At 35.6% G+C, this 20,365-nt stretch overlaps 1 protein-coding gene across 1 annotated transcript in view; it reads left to right on the top strand.

The window, feature by feature from the left end:
• Positions 1-8,127, top strand: part of LOC133785425 (uncharacterized) — a 38,004-nt gene extending 29,877 nt beyond the window's left edge. The window contains exons 2-3 of the mRNA XM_062224664.1: positions 6,855-7,430; positions 7,542-8,127. Of these exons, the coding sequence (XP_062080648.1) occupies positions 6,855-7,430; positions 7,542-7,569 (604 nt within the window). The 3' untranslated portion in view covers positions 7,570-8,127. The remainder of the gene's footprint in view (positions 1-6,854; positions 7,431-7,541) is intronic.
• The last annotated feature ends 12,238 nt before the right edge of the window (positions 8,128-20,365 follow it).

The following is a 20,365-nucleotide window of genomic DNA, read 5'->3' as shown; positions in this document are numbered from 1 at the left end:
AAAAGTGACATATTATGAAAAATATATATTTAAACAATACTAACTTTAAAAATTAAAAGAAAAGCTTAATAATTATTTATATTTTTCTAAAAACTAAGAACAATTTCAATCATAATTCTTATCATTAAGAAATGAAAATCACCAATATTTTTTTAAAACAAAACAAATAAAATATATATATTTTTTACACTATATAACAAATGAAAATCACATAAAAACAAAAAGAAAAACAAATAAAGAATTTTTTTTTTTTTTAATTTTACAACAAATAAAAAACATGCAAAAACACATAAACACAAAAAAATTCATACACATTACCCCCAAACTTAAATGAAACATTGTCCTCAATGTTTACTAAAATGGAAATAATTAAGAAATACTCCATTTGATGAATGCTTCCGATTTGGCTCATTTGTTTTCTTCTCTTCTTTTCTTTTTGGGCAAGAAGTTGCTTCAAGCTATTAAAAACATAAAACAAAAACACACAACAAAAGTGAAATATAAAATGAAACATAAAAAGTATGGGTTGCCTCCCACAAAGCGCTTTAGTTTATAGTTTTTAGCTCGACTATAATTTTTTTCTTTTAACCTACACCCAATCGATAGTGTAGAGTTTTATTTGCAGGGCGAGTTATGACTTTGATGCAAATGTCATAAATAATAATTAATAACATCACACCTACAAGGCAATTAGAAATATGCAATTTTAATGGAATATCAATAAAATAAGAAAATTGCATATCTATATTAGACTCCTTTTCACTTTGAGTAAATATACAAATTTGTTCATTTATGGGCTCTTGAGATATAATTATATATTTTTCATTTTCCTCATGAGCCTCGAAAATTATTTCATCCAATTCTTTGGTTTTATTAGTGGGTTGGATGCATATTACAAGTTCTTCAACAACTTCATGCTCCTTTTCATTTTCAATTTAACTATTTAGATTAGGAATAGGCTGGTTGGGGTAAACTTGTTTTTCCGACTCTATAACAGTTGCAAGTTGTCCTACTATTGTCTCAATTTTTGAGATTGACTGAGACTGGGCTAGTAAGATTTGGTAGGTTGATTGCATGAACTGTTGTAGGGTATCCTCTAAAGATGGAGTCGTTTCTTGTTGAATGAGATATGATAGGTCGGATTGGGCATGGCTGTTATATTATTTTATAATATAATGTAATATTATATTATTTTATAATATAATGTAATATTATATTATTTTATAATATAATGTAATATTATATTATATTATAATATAATATAATGTTTTAGATTAAATAAATGTGACAAAGAGTGTCACATATTGTAACATATAATAGAGAGTTACAATATTTAGATATATGAGATATATCCAAATAATGTAACATATTTGGTGTTACAAATATGTAACTTCCAAATATTACCCTTTACTATGTAAATTTGTTGTTACACAATATTGAGATGAATTTCATAAAGCCATATGTGATATGACTGTTATAGATATGATTTTAACCCCAATAATGTGTTTTGGGAGGGTTTGGAACCGTTTGGAAAAACAACACATTTTTTGTGCTGAAATTGGTCGGTGGCTGCGGCCTGTGGGACAGAGACTAGTGGTTGTGGCCGCTAATGTCTCTGGCCACGGCCACAGGCCAAAAACTGACCAATTTTTCAGTTTTTTCAATATTTGTTGAACGGTTCAGAAAACCCAAATAACTCCCAAATCTATTTTTTAATTCCATATTAATCCAATTAAACATTGGTAACAGCCATGGGGGTTGGTGGAATTTGAAATTCAAAGGGTGTCTCTAAACTCTATAAATAGGAGCCTATAGCTCACTTGTAAGACACAACATTTCTATCCATTAGAGTACTTGGCTAGAAACACCTTGAGGCTTGATAATTCCATAAAGCATTTCCTACAATCTGTGAGAGATCCCTTAGTGCTTGAGTTAGGGGGAAATAAGCTTTTGGACAAAGGTTTCAAACCTTGTTCAAGTTGGTGATCCCCAACACTCTTCACTTTGGTTGTGTGAGTGAGAGTTTATTGTTTTTGTTCTTGTTCTTATTTTCTTATTTTTTTATATTTTGCTTTTCTACTATTTCTTCTTGTTCTATTTACTTGTACTTTGTTTAAGAGTTGTAATCCTTTTATTTCCTTTTGTTCAAACACTTATAGTTTATTTGTATCTTTTGTAATAGAGCTGTATTTTCTATTTCTATCATCTTACATCACCTTCTCCTTTTATTTGTAATTTTCAGTTATAGAGTTGTAACTCTTTTTAAATCAATCATTATTATTTGTAATATATTGCATAGAGTTGTAATTTATTATTATTTCCATTGAGGCAAAATACATATTTTCCTAACATTCAAAAGCTTAACCCTTGTTTGTTTCAATGAAAAGTGAGACCATAAAGATCATGAACCAAGACCTAGTGAGGTTGGATAGGTTTGATGGATCCAATTTCACTAGGTGGCAAGACAAGGTGAAATTCCTTTTGACAACACTCAAGATAGCCTACATCCTTGAGTCATCCTTGGCACCTCTAGCCGAGCCATCCGACAAAGACACTCCTGAGGAGGTGGAGAAAAGAAGGAAGAGGGAGGAGGACAATCTCCTTTGTAGGGGTCATATCCTCAATGCCCTATCTGAAAGGCTCTATGACCTCTACACCGAGACCAAATCGGCCAAGGAGATATCTCAATACTTTGATTTCAAATTTTTTGGTGATAAACCTATTCTTCCTCAAATACATGAATTGAAAATAATTGTTAACAAATTGAAAGTGTTAAAGATTGAGCTTCCAGAGGCCTTTCAAGTTTGTGTTATAGTGGCTAAATTACCACCAACTTGGAAGAGCTATAGGAAAAGAATCCTTCATAAAAATGAGGATTATTCTTTGGAGGAAATCCAAAAACATATTCGAATCGAAGAGGAATCGATATGTAGAGATAAACTTGTGGAGGGGTCTAATGGAGAGATTTCCAAAGCAAATGCAGTGTCACATCCAAAACATCCCAAAAAACAAAGGGAAAAAGGGTAATGAGAAACCTTTGGGTCCAAAAACCAACCCAAACAAGTTTAAGGGCGAGAAAGGCCCTTGCTTTGTGTGTGGGAAAAAGGGTCACTACGCTAGAGAGTGTAGGCATAGAAAAGACAAACAAGGACCTAAGGTGAACGCAACTCAAGAGGAAAACATAGTTGCTACCCTTAGTGAGGTGAATGCGGTCCAAGGCAAGGTGAAAGGGTGGTGGTATGATACATGTGCCACCGTCCATGTCACCTATGACAAATCATTGTTCAAGACCTTTGAAGAGTCAAAGGGCAACCATGAGATACAAATGGGCAGTGAGGGCAAATCCAAGGTACTTAACAAAGGTACTATTGAAGTCTACTTCACCTCCGGCAAGAAAGTTACATTAGTGAATGTACTTTATGTTCCTGAAATGAGTAGAAACTTGGTAAGTGGTGATTTGCTGGGCAAGCCCGGCATTAAAGCCGTTTTTGAGTCCGGTAAACTTATACTTACCAATTCAAATGTATTCTTGAGAAAATTGTACTCTTGTGAGGGAATGGTTAAATTGTGCACCAATGATGTAACTTTCAATGTTATCAATAAAAATGCTAATTCCGCCTATATTATTGAGTATGATTCTTTATTTTTGTGGCATCTTAGACTATCGCATATAGGTTTTTCAACCATGAAAAGAGTAGTTAAATGTGGTATGATTGCATGCAATATTAAAAACTATAGTAAATGTGAAACATGTGTTAAGGAAAAAATGATCAAGAAACCATTTCCTAGTGTAGAAAGATCATCTAATTTACTAGATTTAATCCATAGTGATCTTTGTGAATTAAATGGTGTTTTAATTAGAGGTGGAAAAATGTGTTTTCTTACTTTTATAGATGATTTTAGTAGATATACCTATGTGTTTCTTTAAAGCATAACGATGAAACTTTTGATGCTTTTAAATTGTATAAATTAAAAGTTGAAAATCAACTAAATAAAAAGATTAAGGTGCTAAGAAGTGATAGAGGAGGAGAGTACTTCTCTAATGAATTCAATACATTTTGTGAATAAAATGGTATAATTCATGAGTGCACTGCACCTTATATACCACAACACAACGGTGTTGGTGAAAAGAAAAATAGGACTTATCTAGAGATGATAAATTCTATGTTGGTGTTTTCTAAGTTAAACTTCAACTTATGGGGTGAAGTGCTTTTAACCGCTTGTCACATTCTTAATCGAATACCGATGAAGAAAAATGAGATATCTCCATATGAGTTATGGAAAGGAAGAAAACCCAACATAGGGTACTTCAAAGTGTGGGGATGTCTTGCATATTGCAAGAAAAATGAACCTAATAGAACAAAGTTAGGTTCAAGAGCCATAAAGTATGCTTTTGTTGGTTATGCCAATAATAGTAAAGCTTATAGGCTATTAGACTTAGAGTCTAATGTTGTGATTGAATCTAGAGAAGTTGAATTTTTTGAGAATATGTTATGTGACAACAATTCTCAAGCTTCAACATCTCTAAAGGAGAATTTGTTATATGAGAACAATTCTCAAGCTTCTACATCTAAAGTTGATTCTCAAGAGGAGAATTCTCAAAAGGATGTAAAGCAACCCTTTGAATCTAGAAGAAGTCAAAAGCTTAAAAATCATAAAAGTCTAGTAGTGGATGAGATAGATTCTCAACGAATTTCATTCTACATGGTAGAAGGAAATAGAGAGGAAGTCATTAGGAGAATTCATATTGTACTTCTCGTTGAGGATGATCCTAAGACTTATAGAGAAGCTATGCAATCGAGAGATAGTGCATTTTGGAAAGAAGCCATCAATGATGAGATGGATTCCATTCTTTCCAATAACACTTGGGAATTAGTAGACCTCCCACCGAGGTTTAAGCCAATTGGCTGTAAGTGGGTATTTAGGAGAAAATACCACACTGACGGCATGATCCAAACCTTTAAAGCTAGATTAGTAGCTAAAGGGTGTAGGCAAAAAGAGAGTATCAATTATTTTGATACCTATGCGCTTGTTGCAAGAACAACTTCTATAAGAATTTTGTTCGCTTTAGCTTCTATATACAACTTGTATGTTCATCAAATGGATGTCAAAACGACATTCCTTAATGGTGACCTCAATGAGGAGGTCTACATGGAACAACCCGAAGGGTTTGTCCTACCAAAATATGAACATAAAGTTTGTAGACTTGTAAAATCCTTATATGGATTGAAACAAGCTCCTAAGCAATGGCATGAGAAATTTGATCAAGCCATCATGTCTAATGGGTTTAGACATGACAATGGAGACAAGTGTTTGTATTCCAAAACTTGTAAAGGATATGTGATCATTGTTTGCTTATATGTGGATGACATGCTTATTCTAAGTAATAGCATGAAAGGGATAGAAGAAACGAAGAGGTTTCTATCATCAACCTTCAAGATGAAAGATCTGGGAGAAGTTGATACCATACTCGGTATCAAAGTAAAGAAACAGAGTGGGGGGTTTTGCGTTAGGGGAAGCCCACTATGTTGAGAAAGTATTGAACAAATTTAACCATCTCAAGGTTAAAGATGCCAATACTCCATTTGATCATAGTGTAAAACTAGAGAAGAATGAAGGAAGAGCGGTGACTCAATTGAAGTATGCTAGTGCTATAAGGAGTCTAATGTACGCTGCCCAGTGTACTAGATCGAATATAGCATTTGCAGTAAGAAAACTTAGTAGGTTTACAAGTAATCGAAGTGTGGATCACTGGAAAGCAATTGGACGAGTCCTAGGTTATCTCAAGAAAACCAAAGGACTAAGCCTTAACTACTCCAAATTTCCTTCGATATTAAAAGGATATTCAGATGCAAGTTGGATATCAAATCTTGGGGACAACTTGTCCACAATTGGTTGGGTATTTACACTTGGTGGAGGTGCAATTTCTTGGGGTTCCAAGAAACAAACCTGTATATCTTATTCCACTATAGAAGCAGAGTTCATAGCTCTAGCTGCTACCGGCAAAGAGGTCGAGCGGTTAAGGGATCTGTTGATAGAGATTCCCCTAATCAAAGAGAATGTATATACTATATCGATACATTGTGATAGCCAAGCGACATTGGCTAGAGCATACAGCGGAGTGTATAATGGGAAGTCTAGACACATTAGTCTAAGACATGGATATGTAAGAGAATTGATTCAAAGAGGAGTCATCTCAATATCCTATGTGAGAACAAGTGAAAATCTAGCGAATCCTTTCACTAAGCCACTAACGAGGGATTTAGTGGCCGCATCATCTCGAGGGATGGGACTTAAACTCCCTAAAGAGATTAACGATTGATGGTAACCTATCTTAACAATAGTTATTCAACTAGTGTTAGGTTCAATAGGTAATAACAAGTCAATCAAGTGAATATTAGTTGTACTCAAAACAAGTCCCATATGAGATATTGAGTACTTGTGTGTTACCAAGTGGAGGGTTAAAACCGAAAGGTTTTTTAATAGAATTCAGTCTTGTAAAGACAAGTATTTTTGGTAACAAAATACTGTAAGAATTCTACCTATATGGACCTAGGGGTGGTGCCGCCTCTCATGAGAATTGGGAGTATTCTCAAGAACGTCCATGAATGGAAAGTGCACATGGCCATTAATAGTGCAAAGCGATACATAGATGTCTCAAGTGAACATCGCAGAGGTGTGTGTGTTATCATCGATTTGTTATCATGAAAAGATGGTTCAATGCCTAGTGCAACCAAATTTTTGACAAATTTTGTGATAATTACACTATAGTTGTAGAGACTCAGAAAAAAAAAAAAAAGTATTATTTAAATTATTTTTTTTGTGGGTGGGACCCATCTGAGTAAATGAGTCAGTACTCATTTTTTTTCTTCTTTTCTTTCCTTCTTCTTTTCCCTTCTCTCTCCCCGAAACCCCTTCTTCTTCTCCCTTTTTCTTTTCTTTTCTTTCCTTTGTTTTCTCTCCAAACCAGTCACGGCCACAACCAGTTGGACCACCGCCGGAGCACCATTTCCGACACGTGCCGGAGCTGCAGCTTTCCTGACCGGCGATGATAGAAACCCCAAAGTTTGGTGGCCATCGGAGCAAGGACACGCCTATACAGCCACTCCGAAGTTTCGCCGTCGAAACTTTGAGGTGACTTTCCGGCGAACTCCGACCACCGTTCGGCGAGTGGGTGGTACCGTTGGAATCAGCGTCGTGAGAGGATCGTCGCCCACTAAGTCATTCCGGTCAACTCACCATTTTTCTCCGGCGAGATTTTGGGTATCTTCGCCCCTTTGGAAGCATTTTCTGGCGACACCAGAGGTCATTTGGGCGAAGGAGCTGTACTTTCGTGATGTACTCATCGGGATGATCGTTTTGATATATGCCATGCATATATTCGTTGACGTTTCCGGTACCGCCACCAACCGCTATTGTGCACCGCTTGGGTGAGGTTCCGAAACTTGAAATTTTAAATATGGTCATATTATATGTCATTGGACACAATTTTGAATAAGGAATGCTATGATGATAATCGTTTGCTCATTTGGTGCACGTAGGAAAAACGTGATATTAAAATCGGACTAAATCATTCTAAGATCATCGATAAGCATAGGAGCGTTGCTTTGGGCTCGGATTAAATTCTAAGGAGGTATCTAAAGAGGTAGGGACTCAACTAGACTATTGGACTTATTTTACTCATATTAAATTGCATTCAACATATTCCAATTTTGATATTTATAAAATGTTTGAAAAATTGAAAACTTAACCTGCATGTTTTCTGATCTGTTCTGAGGGCACCGAGTGCCAAATATATATTTTGTTCACTTATTTATGCAGGTTATGATTTTTGGGTTTATTCAAATGTAGCTGTTATGCTGCCCAATTTTCTAAAATATAAAGGGAATATGTTTCTTTCTTTTCATGTTTACCTGCATTTGGTTATACTGATGAGAGCCATAGTGATCATGATTGGTTCACGTTGTTGTTTCACGACCTAGTCTCTGTGTCATCATAGGTAGATCAGGTGTCCACTCACCTGTAGGTGTAAAGACCTAGCATCTGTATACAGGAAGTGTTCTGAGCCTCCCCATTGTGGTGGTTATCAGGTCCGGCTACCCGGTTTAGGATGTCGGATTTTCTATGGTGGGTAATGGGAACTAGGGATCAAGTGGACGGTGTGATGTGCACTTGTGGCTATGCTCTTATGATTATTTGTGGTTTCTCTATTTTGGTTTATACATGATGATATATGTTTTGCTTTCAAAGCTAACTATGCAGGGGTTTTATTAAACTTTTGGGTCCATGATATTAGTTGTTTTCCTACTGGGCTTTATAAGATCACCCCTATCTCTCCCATTCCAGGAGCCTAGTGACGCGAACGTGGAAATGATGAATTATCGATGGAGCCAATGTGTTTAGCCTATTTCTATTTCGGGTCATTGTCTTATCTTTTAGCATTATATATGTATTCGACTTCAAATCTAATGATCGGTATATCTGAATGAGCTATGAAATAGTTAGGGATGAGGAATGGTGGATGCTAAGTATTATTTTGAGTGTTGATGACTTATTAAATTTAACTATCTGGTGATTACATAACTGTGAGAATATTATTGTTTTATGTATAATGATAAATGATCATACTTTTATTGCTAATATTTTTCTATCTAATTATAGGAGTTATTTCATTATTTTAACTTATAATTATAGTACGATTTAATATAAAGTAAATGATCATTTATAAAGACTATTTTTCAACGAGGGTCAAAGTTTGACCTTTGACCACCCAAGTTATGGATATTACAAATCTGCCACGGCCTAGGGCTCGGGTCGTGACAATAGTAAAGTTCAAATTGAAAAACACTTTGCTTTATGTACTAATGCAATGACTCCTATAAGAGAGATTTCTTATTTAATCAAGTGGGGGATATGTTATATTTCAAAATATAATGATTGATTAAATAAGTGTTACAATAAATAACTATTTAATCTAGTGGGGGAATGTTATATTATTTTATAATATAATGTAATATTATTGTTATCCAGATTTCCGGATAGCGTTTAAATGGATAGCCTCGGGGAAGCAGAATTATCAAAGTCTTTCACGAAAGGTGACCAGAGCTCGCGGATGGACAGAAAGGCTTCGCCTCTCCCGTTTAGTGTCCAGCATACTCTTTCAAGCAACCGCGACGCGGAAGCTCGTCAATTCTCCCGGACTCCCGAAGGGATATCCTTCGGGGAAGGTCCTTCCAGGAGAAGCTCTTCAGGTTACCTTCGCGGATACAGTTCCGTGTCTCACACGGAAGAAGACCAAGCGGTCGAGTCATGGAGGAGGCATAGTTGGAATGATATCCACCTGACACAGGATCTCGCCTGACACGCCCGACAGGTCGAGGCCGCACACATCCCAGCACGCCTAAAAGTACCATTTCGCCTACTGTTCCGCTGACAGCCTGGAAAAGACAGCTGCCTTTGTGCATTCCCCATACTTTCACGTAAATATACCCACATAGAGTCTGGTAGCCAGGCGACTACGGTAATTGTATCCCCTATTTATGGCTGGTGTAATTAAGACTCATGGGGGCAGAGTAAAACCCTAATCAAAAACTCTAGCTATAAAGACCTCCTCATTTTGCAATAGAAGGGGGAGAGAGAACACATTACATAGCAAGAACTCTGCCAAAATATCTCTAGCTTCGTCTTCTTCTAAAGAACTCGAGAGAAACACTGTGAGTTTGTGAGGTTCTTTTACACCAGCCATTTTACTGTAATTCTCTACAAGTATAATAACATCGACTCGTGGACTAGGGCTCGTTAACGCCTGAACCACGTAAAAAACCTATTTGTCTATTTATATTTCTACACTTCTACAGTTCTTATCTTTTTATTATTTTGTTTGTATTCGTTTCCGAAAAATTCGGTAAACAATTATATTATATTATATTATAATATAATGTTTTAGATTAAATAAATGTGACAAAGAGTGTCACATATTGTAACATATAATAGACAGTTACAATATTTATATATATGAGATATATCCAAATAATGTAAAATATTTGGTGTTACAAATTTGTAACTTCCAAATATTACCCTTTATTATGTCAATTTGTTGTTACACAATATTAAGATGAATTTCATAAAGCCATATGTGATATGGCTGTTAGAGATATGATTTTAACCCCAATAATGTGTTTTGGGAGTTACAAAATCATTTGGGAAGGTTTGGAACCGTTTAGAAAAACATCACATTTTTTGTGCTGAACTTGGTCGGTGGCCATGGCCACTGAATGTTGGTGGCCGCGGCCTGTGGGACAGAGACTAGTGGCTGCGGCCACAGGCCAAAAGCTGACCCATTTTTCAGTTTTTTCAATCTTTATTGAACAGCTCAAAAAACCCAAATAACTCCCAAATCTCTTTTTTAATTCCATATTAATCCAATTAAACATTGGTAACAGCCATGGGGGTTGGTGGAATTTGAAATTCAAAGAGTGTCTCTAAACTCTATAAATAGGAACCTATAGCTCACTTGTAAGACACAACATTTCTATCCATTAGAGTACTTGGCTAGAAACACCTTGAGGCTTGATAATTCCATAAAGCATTTCCTACAATCTGTGAGAGATCCCTTAGTGCTTGAGTTAGGGGAAATAAGCTTTTGGACAAAGGTTGCAAACCTTGTTCAAGTTGGTGATCCCCAACACTCTTCACTTTGGTTGTGTGAGTGAGAATTTATTGTTTTTGTTCTTGTTCTTATTTTCTTCTATTTTGCTTTTCTACTATTTCTTCTTGTTCTATTTACTTGTACTTTGTTTAAGAGCTGTAATCCTTTTATCTCCTTTTGTTCAAACACTTATAGTTTATTTGTATCTTTTGTAATAGAGTTGTATTTTCTATTTCTATCATCTTACATCTCCTTCTCCTTTTATTTGTAATTTTTAGTTATAGAGTTGTAACTCTTTTTTAAATCAATCATTATTATTTGTAATATATTTTATAGAGTTGTAATTTATTATTATTTCCATTGAGGCAAAATACATATTTTCCTAACAATGACTTGGATTAGGCATATTGAATTTATGCCCTTGATTCATTGGAGATTGGGTATGGCTCCATGAAAAATTTGGATTATAGGTGGGGGTAAAATGGATATCAAAGGATTCATGCATATCATACATATCATTAGTTTCTCCATAATTTAAATTTGATTTGTAACGACCCATATTTACTTATAAGGCTTAAGGGCCTTGATTAGTGTGCCAGGAGGGCATAATTGGATCATATGTGATTTAATAATTTTAAAGCATGTTATATGACTATTTGAATATTTGTGATGCATAACTATGTGTATTAGTATGCATGTAGGCCTTGATTAGGTTAGAAGGGCATAATCGTAATTTTAGCCCGTTGAGGGCATAATTGCATATATTTGTGATAAATTGATGAGACCACATTATTATGTGGATATATTTACAATCTGGGATTCGAAGCGATCCAAGTGAGCAATTTAGCAAAAATTTCACAGCGAGGTTTTATACCCGGCTTGGGGCGAGCTTGGGGGTATTTTTGGAAATTTAGAGAATATAATGGAGTCTATTTTTTATATTGGGGAATATAATGGGTGATTAGTTAGGTGTCGGGAAGTAAGTGGTAAATATTGGAGACATTTGAGGCATTAGCGGGAATTGGGTGAAATGACCAAAATGCCCCTAGGTGGATTAAAAGGCTAAGAAGTGAAGGGAGGGCAAATTGGTCATTTGGCTTATAAGGGATAAGAGTTAAGTTGCTTTATGCCTTAGTGGGAAAATTCTAGAGTCTAAAGGAAAGAAAAGAAAAGGAAAAAGAAAGAAGGCAAAATAGAAGTTCATTTTTCTCTCTGTCGGTTTAGGATTCTTCTCCATTCCTTAGGGTCTTTTGGAGCTAAGATTCAGAGGATTTCTTGGCTAAGGCTTTCTGCTTGAGATCTTGATCAAGTGTGAGAATTCAGCAAGGATTAGGCATTCAATTGAGGTAAGTTTCTAGGGTCTGCACTTATGTTTCTGGTTTTGGCTGAGATGATTTTCTGAACTGAGTTTTTATGGGGAATTAAGGGAATTAAAGCTGAGGATTTGAGGAGGAGTAAGCCAAGGAGGTATAGAGGCTAGCTTAAGGTTGACTCTCCATTGAAGGTATGAAATTCTAGCTCTAAAATCCTGAGGTTTTAGTTGTTTTTCTAAGTTTTTGAGTTTGAGGTCCAGCCATGGTGAATTTTGAGATTTGGAGTGCATGTGCTTAAGTTTTATGTAGTTGGGTCATTTGGGATGAGTTAGACATGTTGATAATATTGTTTTTAGGTTTGGTTGAAGTTTGGAAAAGTTTTGGTAAGGTTAGGCTCGAGAAAATCGAAGGAGGGAAAAATGCAAGGTTGTTGTTCTGTGACTAGCGCTACAGCGCTAGCCTTTGGGCGCTGTAGCGCTAGACCATGTTGTCCGGGACATTTTAAGGACTTGTTTGTAGCGCTGTAGCGCCCTCCAAAGAACAAAGAGCGCTGTAGCGCTACCCTGTTTCCAGAAAAGGGTTTTTGGGTTATTTTCAAGGGTTTTTGCTCGGGGGTTCGAGGTTTGATTCCACCACCCCGTTTGGTGGAATTAGGGCTTCCCGAGGGCTTGGGATTGGTCCCGAGGCTAGGTTTTGAACTTGAGGTTTGGTGATGATTATGATCTATGGTTGTGACTAGGTGCGCGCTAGGGCTCAGAAGGGATCGTGCTTGAGGATCAATTGAACGAAGCTAGCAAATCTAAAGGTAACAAAATTGCACCCGATTATGTGTTTGCGATGGGACTAAGAGCTCCCTATATCTGTATGATGTCATAGATGGTATTATGCCATGGGACATGTGATAAACGGCCTAAGGGTGCTATAAATAATCTTTGCGCACAGGGCGCGGCTCGCTCATTGATAGCTGAGGACAACTTAATATTCACTGAGCTCGGTTTAAGCGAGCCGGAGTCAGTGGGATAAACAGAGGGTTCGGCCTAAGGGCGTTAACCCTGGTTATCATGTGTGGATTGATTATTGATATGGATTGATATACTTGGTATGCTGCATACTCGATTAACATGAATGCTTAAACTGTTGAGTACATTCTTATGCAGTGTGAGATATCTAATTGTCTGTTGATTGATTGTGCTTTGTTATTGTATTTTCTTGCTGGGCCTTGGCTCACGAGTGCTACGTAGTGCAGGTAAAGGCAAAAGCAGGTTGGACCAATCCTGAGATGGAGAGTTGCGGGGTTGAATGTACATAGTCAGCTGTTCGGCCACCACGGCCGAGGAGTGGAACAAGACAAAAAATGTTTAACCATCTGTTTTGGCTTAGAGTGGCTAATCATTGTATCTAGATCTTGAATCTTTTGTAAACAGTCTTTAACTTATTACTTTTGGGATCCCATGTAAATAGAAAATGTTTATTTATAAGAAGTGCAGCTATTGAGATCAAAATCTTTTAATTCTAGTTCGACTATAGTTTCAGTAACACATTTTGAATTAAATGACTTGATTAGCAAGTCTTGCACTTTTATAAACACACAGTGTAACGGCCTTGGCGATCCAGGGCGTTTCATGATTGCTCATAATAGTTGTACTCAAAATTCCAACTATAGCTAAAATGATCCATATGGTAAAAACTAAATGACAAACTATTTTTTTTTTGACAATTAAAAAAAACTAAAATTAAGAGAACAAAAAGAACAATTAAGGTAAAAAGAACGAGAAAATAAAGTTAAGCTAACGAAAACAATGTTAAGATATTAAACAATTACACAATAATATGACAAAAGACAAAGAAACAATATGAAAACAAGAGCTAGGACAAGATTTAAGTTTTTTTTTTCTTTTCAAGTATATTTTTTTTCACAATTATATGATAAACGACGACGAAGAATAAGGTAAAATTAAATAAGATTATCAAAAGTTAGGCAAGAGTAAGGAGGCATAGCATGCCATCAACCATAACAAAAATAAGGAAAAAATTCGGACGCACAAGTGTCATCAACTAAAACATAAAATAAAAGACTAGGAGGCATAAGTGCCGTCAACTATAAAAATTAGAAGGATAGATAGGAGGCACAAGTGTCATCAACTATAAAAATTAAAAAGATAGACAGGAGGCAAAAGTGCCGTCAACTAAAAAAAATAATAAATATAAATATATAAGTAAGTTTTTTTTATGGGTGGTAGAACCATCCCAAATTTTCTTTTTATCTTTTTTTTTAGTTTTTATATAAATATAAATATGTATATTTTTTATATTTTTGTATATATAGTTTTTTTTAATGCAAAAATTAAAATAACTAGTAGAAAAATTTACTAACCTTGAGATAAATTTCGTTTCTTTTTTCTTGCACTCCCCAGCAACAGCGCCAAAAACTTGATAAACCCAAAACGGGTATGTTTTAAATATTTATAAATCGCAAGCGCGCGAATCGTTCATATAGAATATTGATCGTGTAAGCAAGGATGTCGAACCCAAATGAGTTGTCTAAAATCGAAAAGAAAACTATTTTAAATCAAAATTGATAAATTCTAACCTAGCCCCAAAAATTGATGAGAGTTTGTGACAATGAAAAAAATAAAAGACAATAATAAAGATATTAAAGACAAATATATAAACATAAATTAAAAGTAAAAATCAAGATGGTAAAAGAAAGATTATTAAGATAATAGAATCCACAAAATATAAGTTCAATAATATTTAAAAGTACATTGATTCCCAAGATTTAGTGATAGTTAAAATAAATCAAACTATCATTTTCCAAATAGATTTATAATTTTAAGCACAAATTACTTCTAAAAAGATAGGATTTTTCTTCACTGTTAAAAAATTATAATTTCAAAGCATTTAGTGTAAATCAATCTAATGAAATAAAAAATAAATCAATTAACATTATTTATAAGGCAAAACATAATATTTTTGTTCTAAGCATGGATGTGTACAATTTAATGACACATCTTACACAAAGAATATTATGTTTTTTCACTAATGAAGAACAAAGTGTAAATATGTGCTAACAATCCAAAATATGTGATATTTAAGATGAAAGAAGATATTTGGAGAAGAAAATTCTATAAACTTTGTTGCACAAAATGGGAAATCAACATACAAAATAAATACTATCTAGTTACATATTGTTTCATCATCACCTTAATAATCTTAAAAAGATTAGAAACTCATAACTAAAATAGCTAATACAAATTAAAAATTACAAACATAAATAGGAAAATTTGGAGGATAAACCCCAAAATTTTTCCTCTAAAAACACATAGAAAATTTACAACAAAGAAGAACAAGAAGAAGAAAATGGAGAGGTCTTGAAATAGTAGAATGTGTAGTGTGGTAACCTCCTCTCCCAAAATTAAGCACTCAAATCCCTTATTTATAGCCAAAATATGAGTATTAAAATAATCAATTTAAATTAATTAAATAGATTAAATTAATTAAATTAATAATAATATGATAAATAGGGATAAATTATAGGGTGTAATGATGATGTTTTTGGGTAAAATGTGTAGAAAAGTTGGGTAAAAATGTGATATTTTTGACAAAGGGGACAATGGTACAAAAATGATTTTGTTGGGCTCAAAATAAACACAAAATGGGCTTGGTGGGTTGTGGTAGGCAGCTGGGTGTGTTGGTGATGGCTGGCATGGTGAGGTGCTGGAGTGGGCCTTGGTTGCTGCTAAAGACATGGAGGCTAGGCATGGGGTGCATGGATTGGAGATGGCTGCTAAAGTAGATGGCTGGGCATTGAAGGGGGCATCAGGTGGAACCGTGGGCCTGGTGGAGGCCTGAATGACTGGAGTTTCAAGTGGCTTCGTGGGCCTTGGTGGTGGGCCTTTTCCAAGGCTCAAAAATGCCATTATTTTTTTTTCTTTCTTTGAAAATGCCACATTTTCTTCATTTTTATTTATTTTCAAAAGCAAAAATGCCATAAATTCCCTAAAAAATAAATATAAAATAAATCATAACAAAATAGTTTCAATTATAAAATAAATCAATTGAATTCTTTATAATATTAATTATAACTTAATTTAATTTAACATTTAGTTTCAATAAAACACACATTTTTTACTTCTAACTAAACACAATAATTCAAATAACATTTTACAACAAAATAACTATAAAAACACACAAAAGTATATAAAATCATGATAAGACAAAAATTCAAAGTTACTTTAAAACTTAATAAATTAATTAAAAACTCAAGAATTAAGCAACAATTAGCACATAAAAAGTAGTAAAGTAACTCTATTTTGTTGAGTTATCACACCCCATCAAACCAGGATCGAACCCCGTCGAGCATACACCTTGGCCCTATATGACCTAGCCTATCGAACCCCCCATCGAGCATGCATGGAGCTCAATCGAACAATACCCTGGAACCCCTTGTCAACTAACCCCATCGAGCATCACCTATCGAGCAATTATCGAACCACATATCAAACCTTCGAGCAACATAAAAAAAACCCAGATAACAACCCACTCTCAAATCGACATACCCAGATCAAAACAACATACCAATCTCAACAATATACTCAATCAACCACATTTAGCTTAAAAATGATTTGTTGACCCTCGATTTGGCCAATGACACAGAGTCAAATATACGATAGGAAATGAGACGACAATTAAGAGTTGAATCTAATGGAAAAGAATAAAATGTTAGGAAAATATAAATTTTCCTCAATGGAAATAGTAAGAAATTACAACTCTATGCAATATATTACAAATTATAATTATTGATTAAATGGAGTTACAACTCTATAACTGAAAATTACAAATAAACAAAGAAAATGAAGAAGATGATGAAGAAGAAGAGAATAATAAAATACAACTCTAAGCAAAAGGTTACAAATAAAGTAAAGTGTTTAAAACAAAAGAAAAGAAAAGATTACAACTCTTGAACAAGAAATACAAGTAAAAAGAACAAGAGAATAAGAAGAAAACTATACAATAGAAAGGAGAACAGAAATACAAGAAAACTCTCACTTACACAACCTAAGTGAAGAGGGTTGGGGATCACCAACTTGAACAAGGTTTAAAACCTTTGTCCAAAAGCTTATTTCCCCCTAACTCAAGCACTAAGGGATCTCTCTCAGATATTGGAAAAACTTTCTGGAATTATCAAGCCTCAAGGTGTTTCTAGCCAAGTGCTCTAATGGATAGAAATGTTATGTCTTACAAGTAAGCTATAGGCTCCTATTTATAGAGTTTAGAGACATCCTTTGAATTTCAAATTCTACCAACCCCCATGGCTGTTACCAATGTTTAATTGGATTAATATGGAATTAAAAATGAGATTTGGGAGTTATTTGGGCTTTTTGAGCCGTTCAACAAAGATTGAAAAAATTGAAAATATGGTCAGTTTTTGGCCTGTAGCCGCGGCCAGAGACATTAGTAGCCGCGGCCACTAGCCTCTGTCCCACACCCCGCGGCCACCAACATTCAGTGGCCGTGGCCACTAACCATTTTCAGCACTAAAAATGTGTTGTTTTTCCAAACGGTTCCAAACCCTCCCAAATGATTTTGTAACTCCCAAAACACATTATTGGGGTTAAAATCATATCTCTAACAGCCATATCACATATGGCTTTATGAAATTCATCTCAATATTGTATAACAACAAATTTACACAATAAAGGATAATATTTGGAATTTACAAATTTGTAACACCAAATATGTTACATTATTTGGATATATCTCATATATCGAAATATTGTAACTCTCTATTATATGTTACAATATGTGACACTCTTTGTCACACTTGTTTAATCTAAAACATTATATTATAATATAATATAATATTACATTCTATTATAAAATAATATAACAGAAAACACCAAGGATTTATAGTGGTTCGGCCCCAAGGATTTGAGTCCCAATGTCGTGATCAAAGAACTAGGGTTCTTGAGTTTCACAAACCTTGGAAGAATTACAACAAGACGATGGATAATCGCACTATAGCTCTCTCTCTCTCAATATTCAGGAAAAAGATTCAAAGATCAAAAGTCCCTTCCTTGAGCTATTTCATGCATATTTGTAGGCTCAAGGGGGGTTACATGGGCCATTGGCCTTAACTCTCATTAATATATGTGTATCAAGGTAATAAAGATGAAATAATAAATATAATTATTACAAGATCACAATCTTATAAGGGAATAAACTGAATCATACGACCAGCCTGGTCGTACCTAATAGTCAGTCTTAATGAAGCAATGTGCAGCTGGTCGATAACCGAACAACACCTTTTCACTTCAACTCTACCATGTGTCAACCACGTGTGAGAAATCCTTGCCACGTCATCAACAACCGTTTTTGGGTAAACCTTTGCCCCCCAAGTTTACTTTGTTGTGACCAACATAAAGTAAATTTAGGAAATTGACCTTTCGTATGCCCCATAAAACATGTCAGAGCCGTCATACCTCTTCGAAAAAAGTAACCAATCATGTCCAATCAAGTCTTTTCGGCTTTCCAATAACTTTTCTGACGGCTATTACAGTTCCCCATGTTTTGAAAAAGGTAATTCATGATTACTTCTTTTTTCGTGTCGCAATCACTATAAATAATACCCCAAATTCATATTTTCACGTTTTACTTTTCACTTGCCTTCTGTTTTTTCAATAACTCCGAAGAACTTCGACCGTTTGAGCCAAGAAAATCCCAGAAGCCCCTGCTGCTAATCTAAAGAATCTCCATTTAGACGTTCAAAGCTTTCATTTTTCATACTCCATCTTTCATCCAAGTAAGTTTTATGAACCTTTCAGTTGATTTAGTTGCCATGCAAAGTTGTTTTTTATTCGTTTCATATATGAGTACTTGACTGTTCTTGACCGAAACTGTCTTGGGGTAAATGGGTATGTTGATCGATGCATGATAAGGTAGTGAAATAACACTTCATAGAGTTAGGAGTCAGTTTGGTAGTCTAGATTGTAGATGTAGGGCATAAAATCGAAGTTAAAATTCGATTTTTAAGCTAGCTGAAAAACTGGGTTTTTCCCGCCCTCTCGGAGTCGAAAAAGTTTTCTTTGAAAAAACTTTTTACTTCCACTTTTTAATCTGTTTCTCAAACTGCTCGTAAGAAACTTCATGTTTTTGCCAGAATGTTGTTGGTCGTATAAAAGCTTAACTTTTATACACGAGCAACGTTATTCCTACATTCAACACAAGTCTTTAGACTCTTTGTTCTCATCTCCCCTTTTCTGTTTGCAGATTTTGATGCAAGATCTGTGGGGAAGTGAGAGACCAATTGACGATGACCTGCTCGCTCAACTGCTCATGGACATAGAACATCCATCGCTACTTATTCCGGACATCCCTTTTTCTCGAACTCCACCTAACAGACCTCATTCAAACCTTTCAGCCATGGGTAGAGTAAAATCCACTGCCCAGAAAAAGAAAAATAAACCTTTTGAACACCAGCCTGCTCCACATGCAGAAATTTCCTCGACCAGCGGTAGAGCTGAGAGTATTCCCGAGCCAGGAATCCAAGCTCATGCCCAACTCCGAAGTGCCACTAGACCGGATGTCGAATGGTACGTCACCCCTCCTAGTCGAGTAATGATTAGGATGATCGCCAATTATATCAAGAAATATGGTCTTCCGGGGGTGACGCTAGTCCGACCCACCAGAGACCAAAGGGCGAATCTTCCTGGAGGCACATATAGCGCCTGGTCGAGATACCACATCGAGGCAGGAGCGATCCTACCTCTCCATCCCTTTTTCCAAGGAGTGGACAATTATTTTGGGGTCGCACCTTTTCAAATCACCCCAAATGGATATAGAATGCTCTCTGCACTCTATATCCTTTATAGTCATAAGAAGTGGTCGATCTCCACGCCACATGAGGTCAACTACCTGTTCAACCTAAAATCCAACCCCAACCAAGAAAACACGAGGTTCTTCCATTTCTGCCACCAGGAAACGAGTTGCACTTTCCTGACTAACACCACTTTTATTTTGAAAGTGGGGAAGTACCATCTGGAGTACTTTCTGACTGCTGACATGGTCGCAAACAACTTGGCCTTCACACAAGGAGGTAAAGTCTTTGCACCCCTGGTCGTATATTTTTCTTCTTTGAGTCAACCTGCATTTCCCTTAGAAATTTAGTGCATTTCAAGCCCCTGGTTGCGACCAGCCCCCACTCCAGACATGGAGGTCCGATCAGCCCTCCTGGCTAGCATGACCGACATAGAGAAAAGTGTCAAACAGCTGGTCACAGAGGCCAATCTGAGACTGGTCGGCCTTCAGGCTCCTCACCAGGATGTGAGGGAATCTACTGCGGGGAGTGCCACCGGCATTGAAGTCCCTGAGCAACAACAAGATGTGTCACAACCTCCTTCGAGGA

The sequence above is a fragment of the Humulus lupulus genome, chromosome 6, assembly GCF_963169125.1.
Source record: "Humulus lupulus chromosome 6, drHumLupu1.1, whole genome shotgun sequence".
NCBI classification, from domain to species: domain Eukaryota; kingdom Viridiplantae; phylum Streptophyta; class Magnoliopsida; order Rosales; family Cannabaceae; genus Humulus; species Humulus lupulus.
The sequence above is the reverse complement of the archived record's forward strand: the minus strand, read 5'-3'. Positions and strand labels throughout refer to the sequence as shown.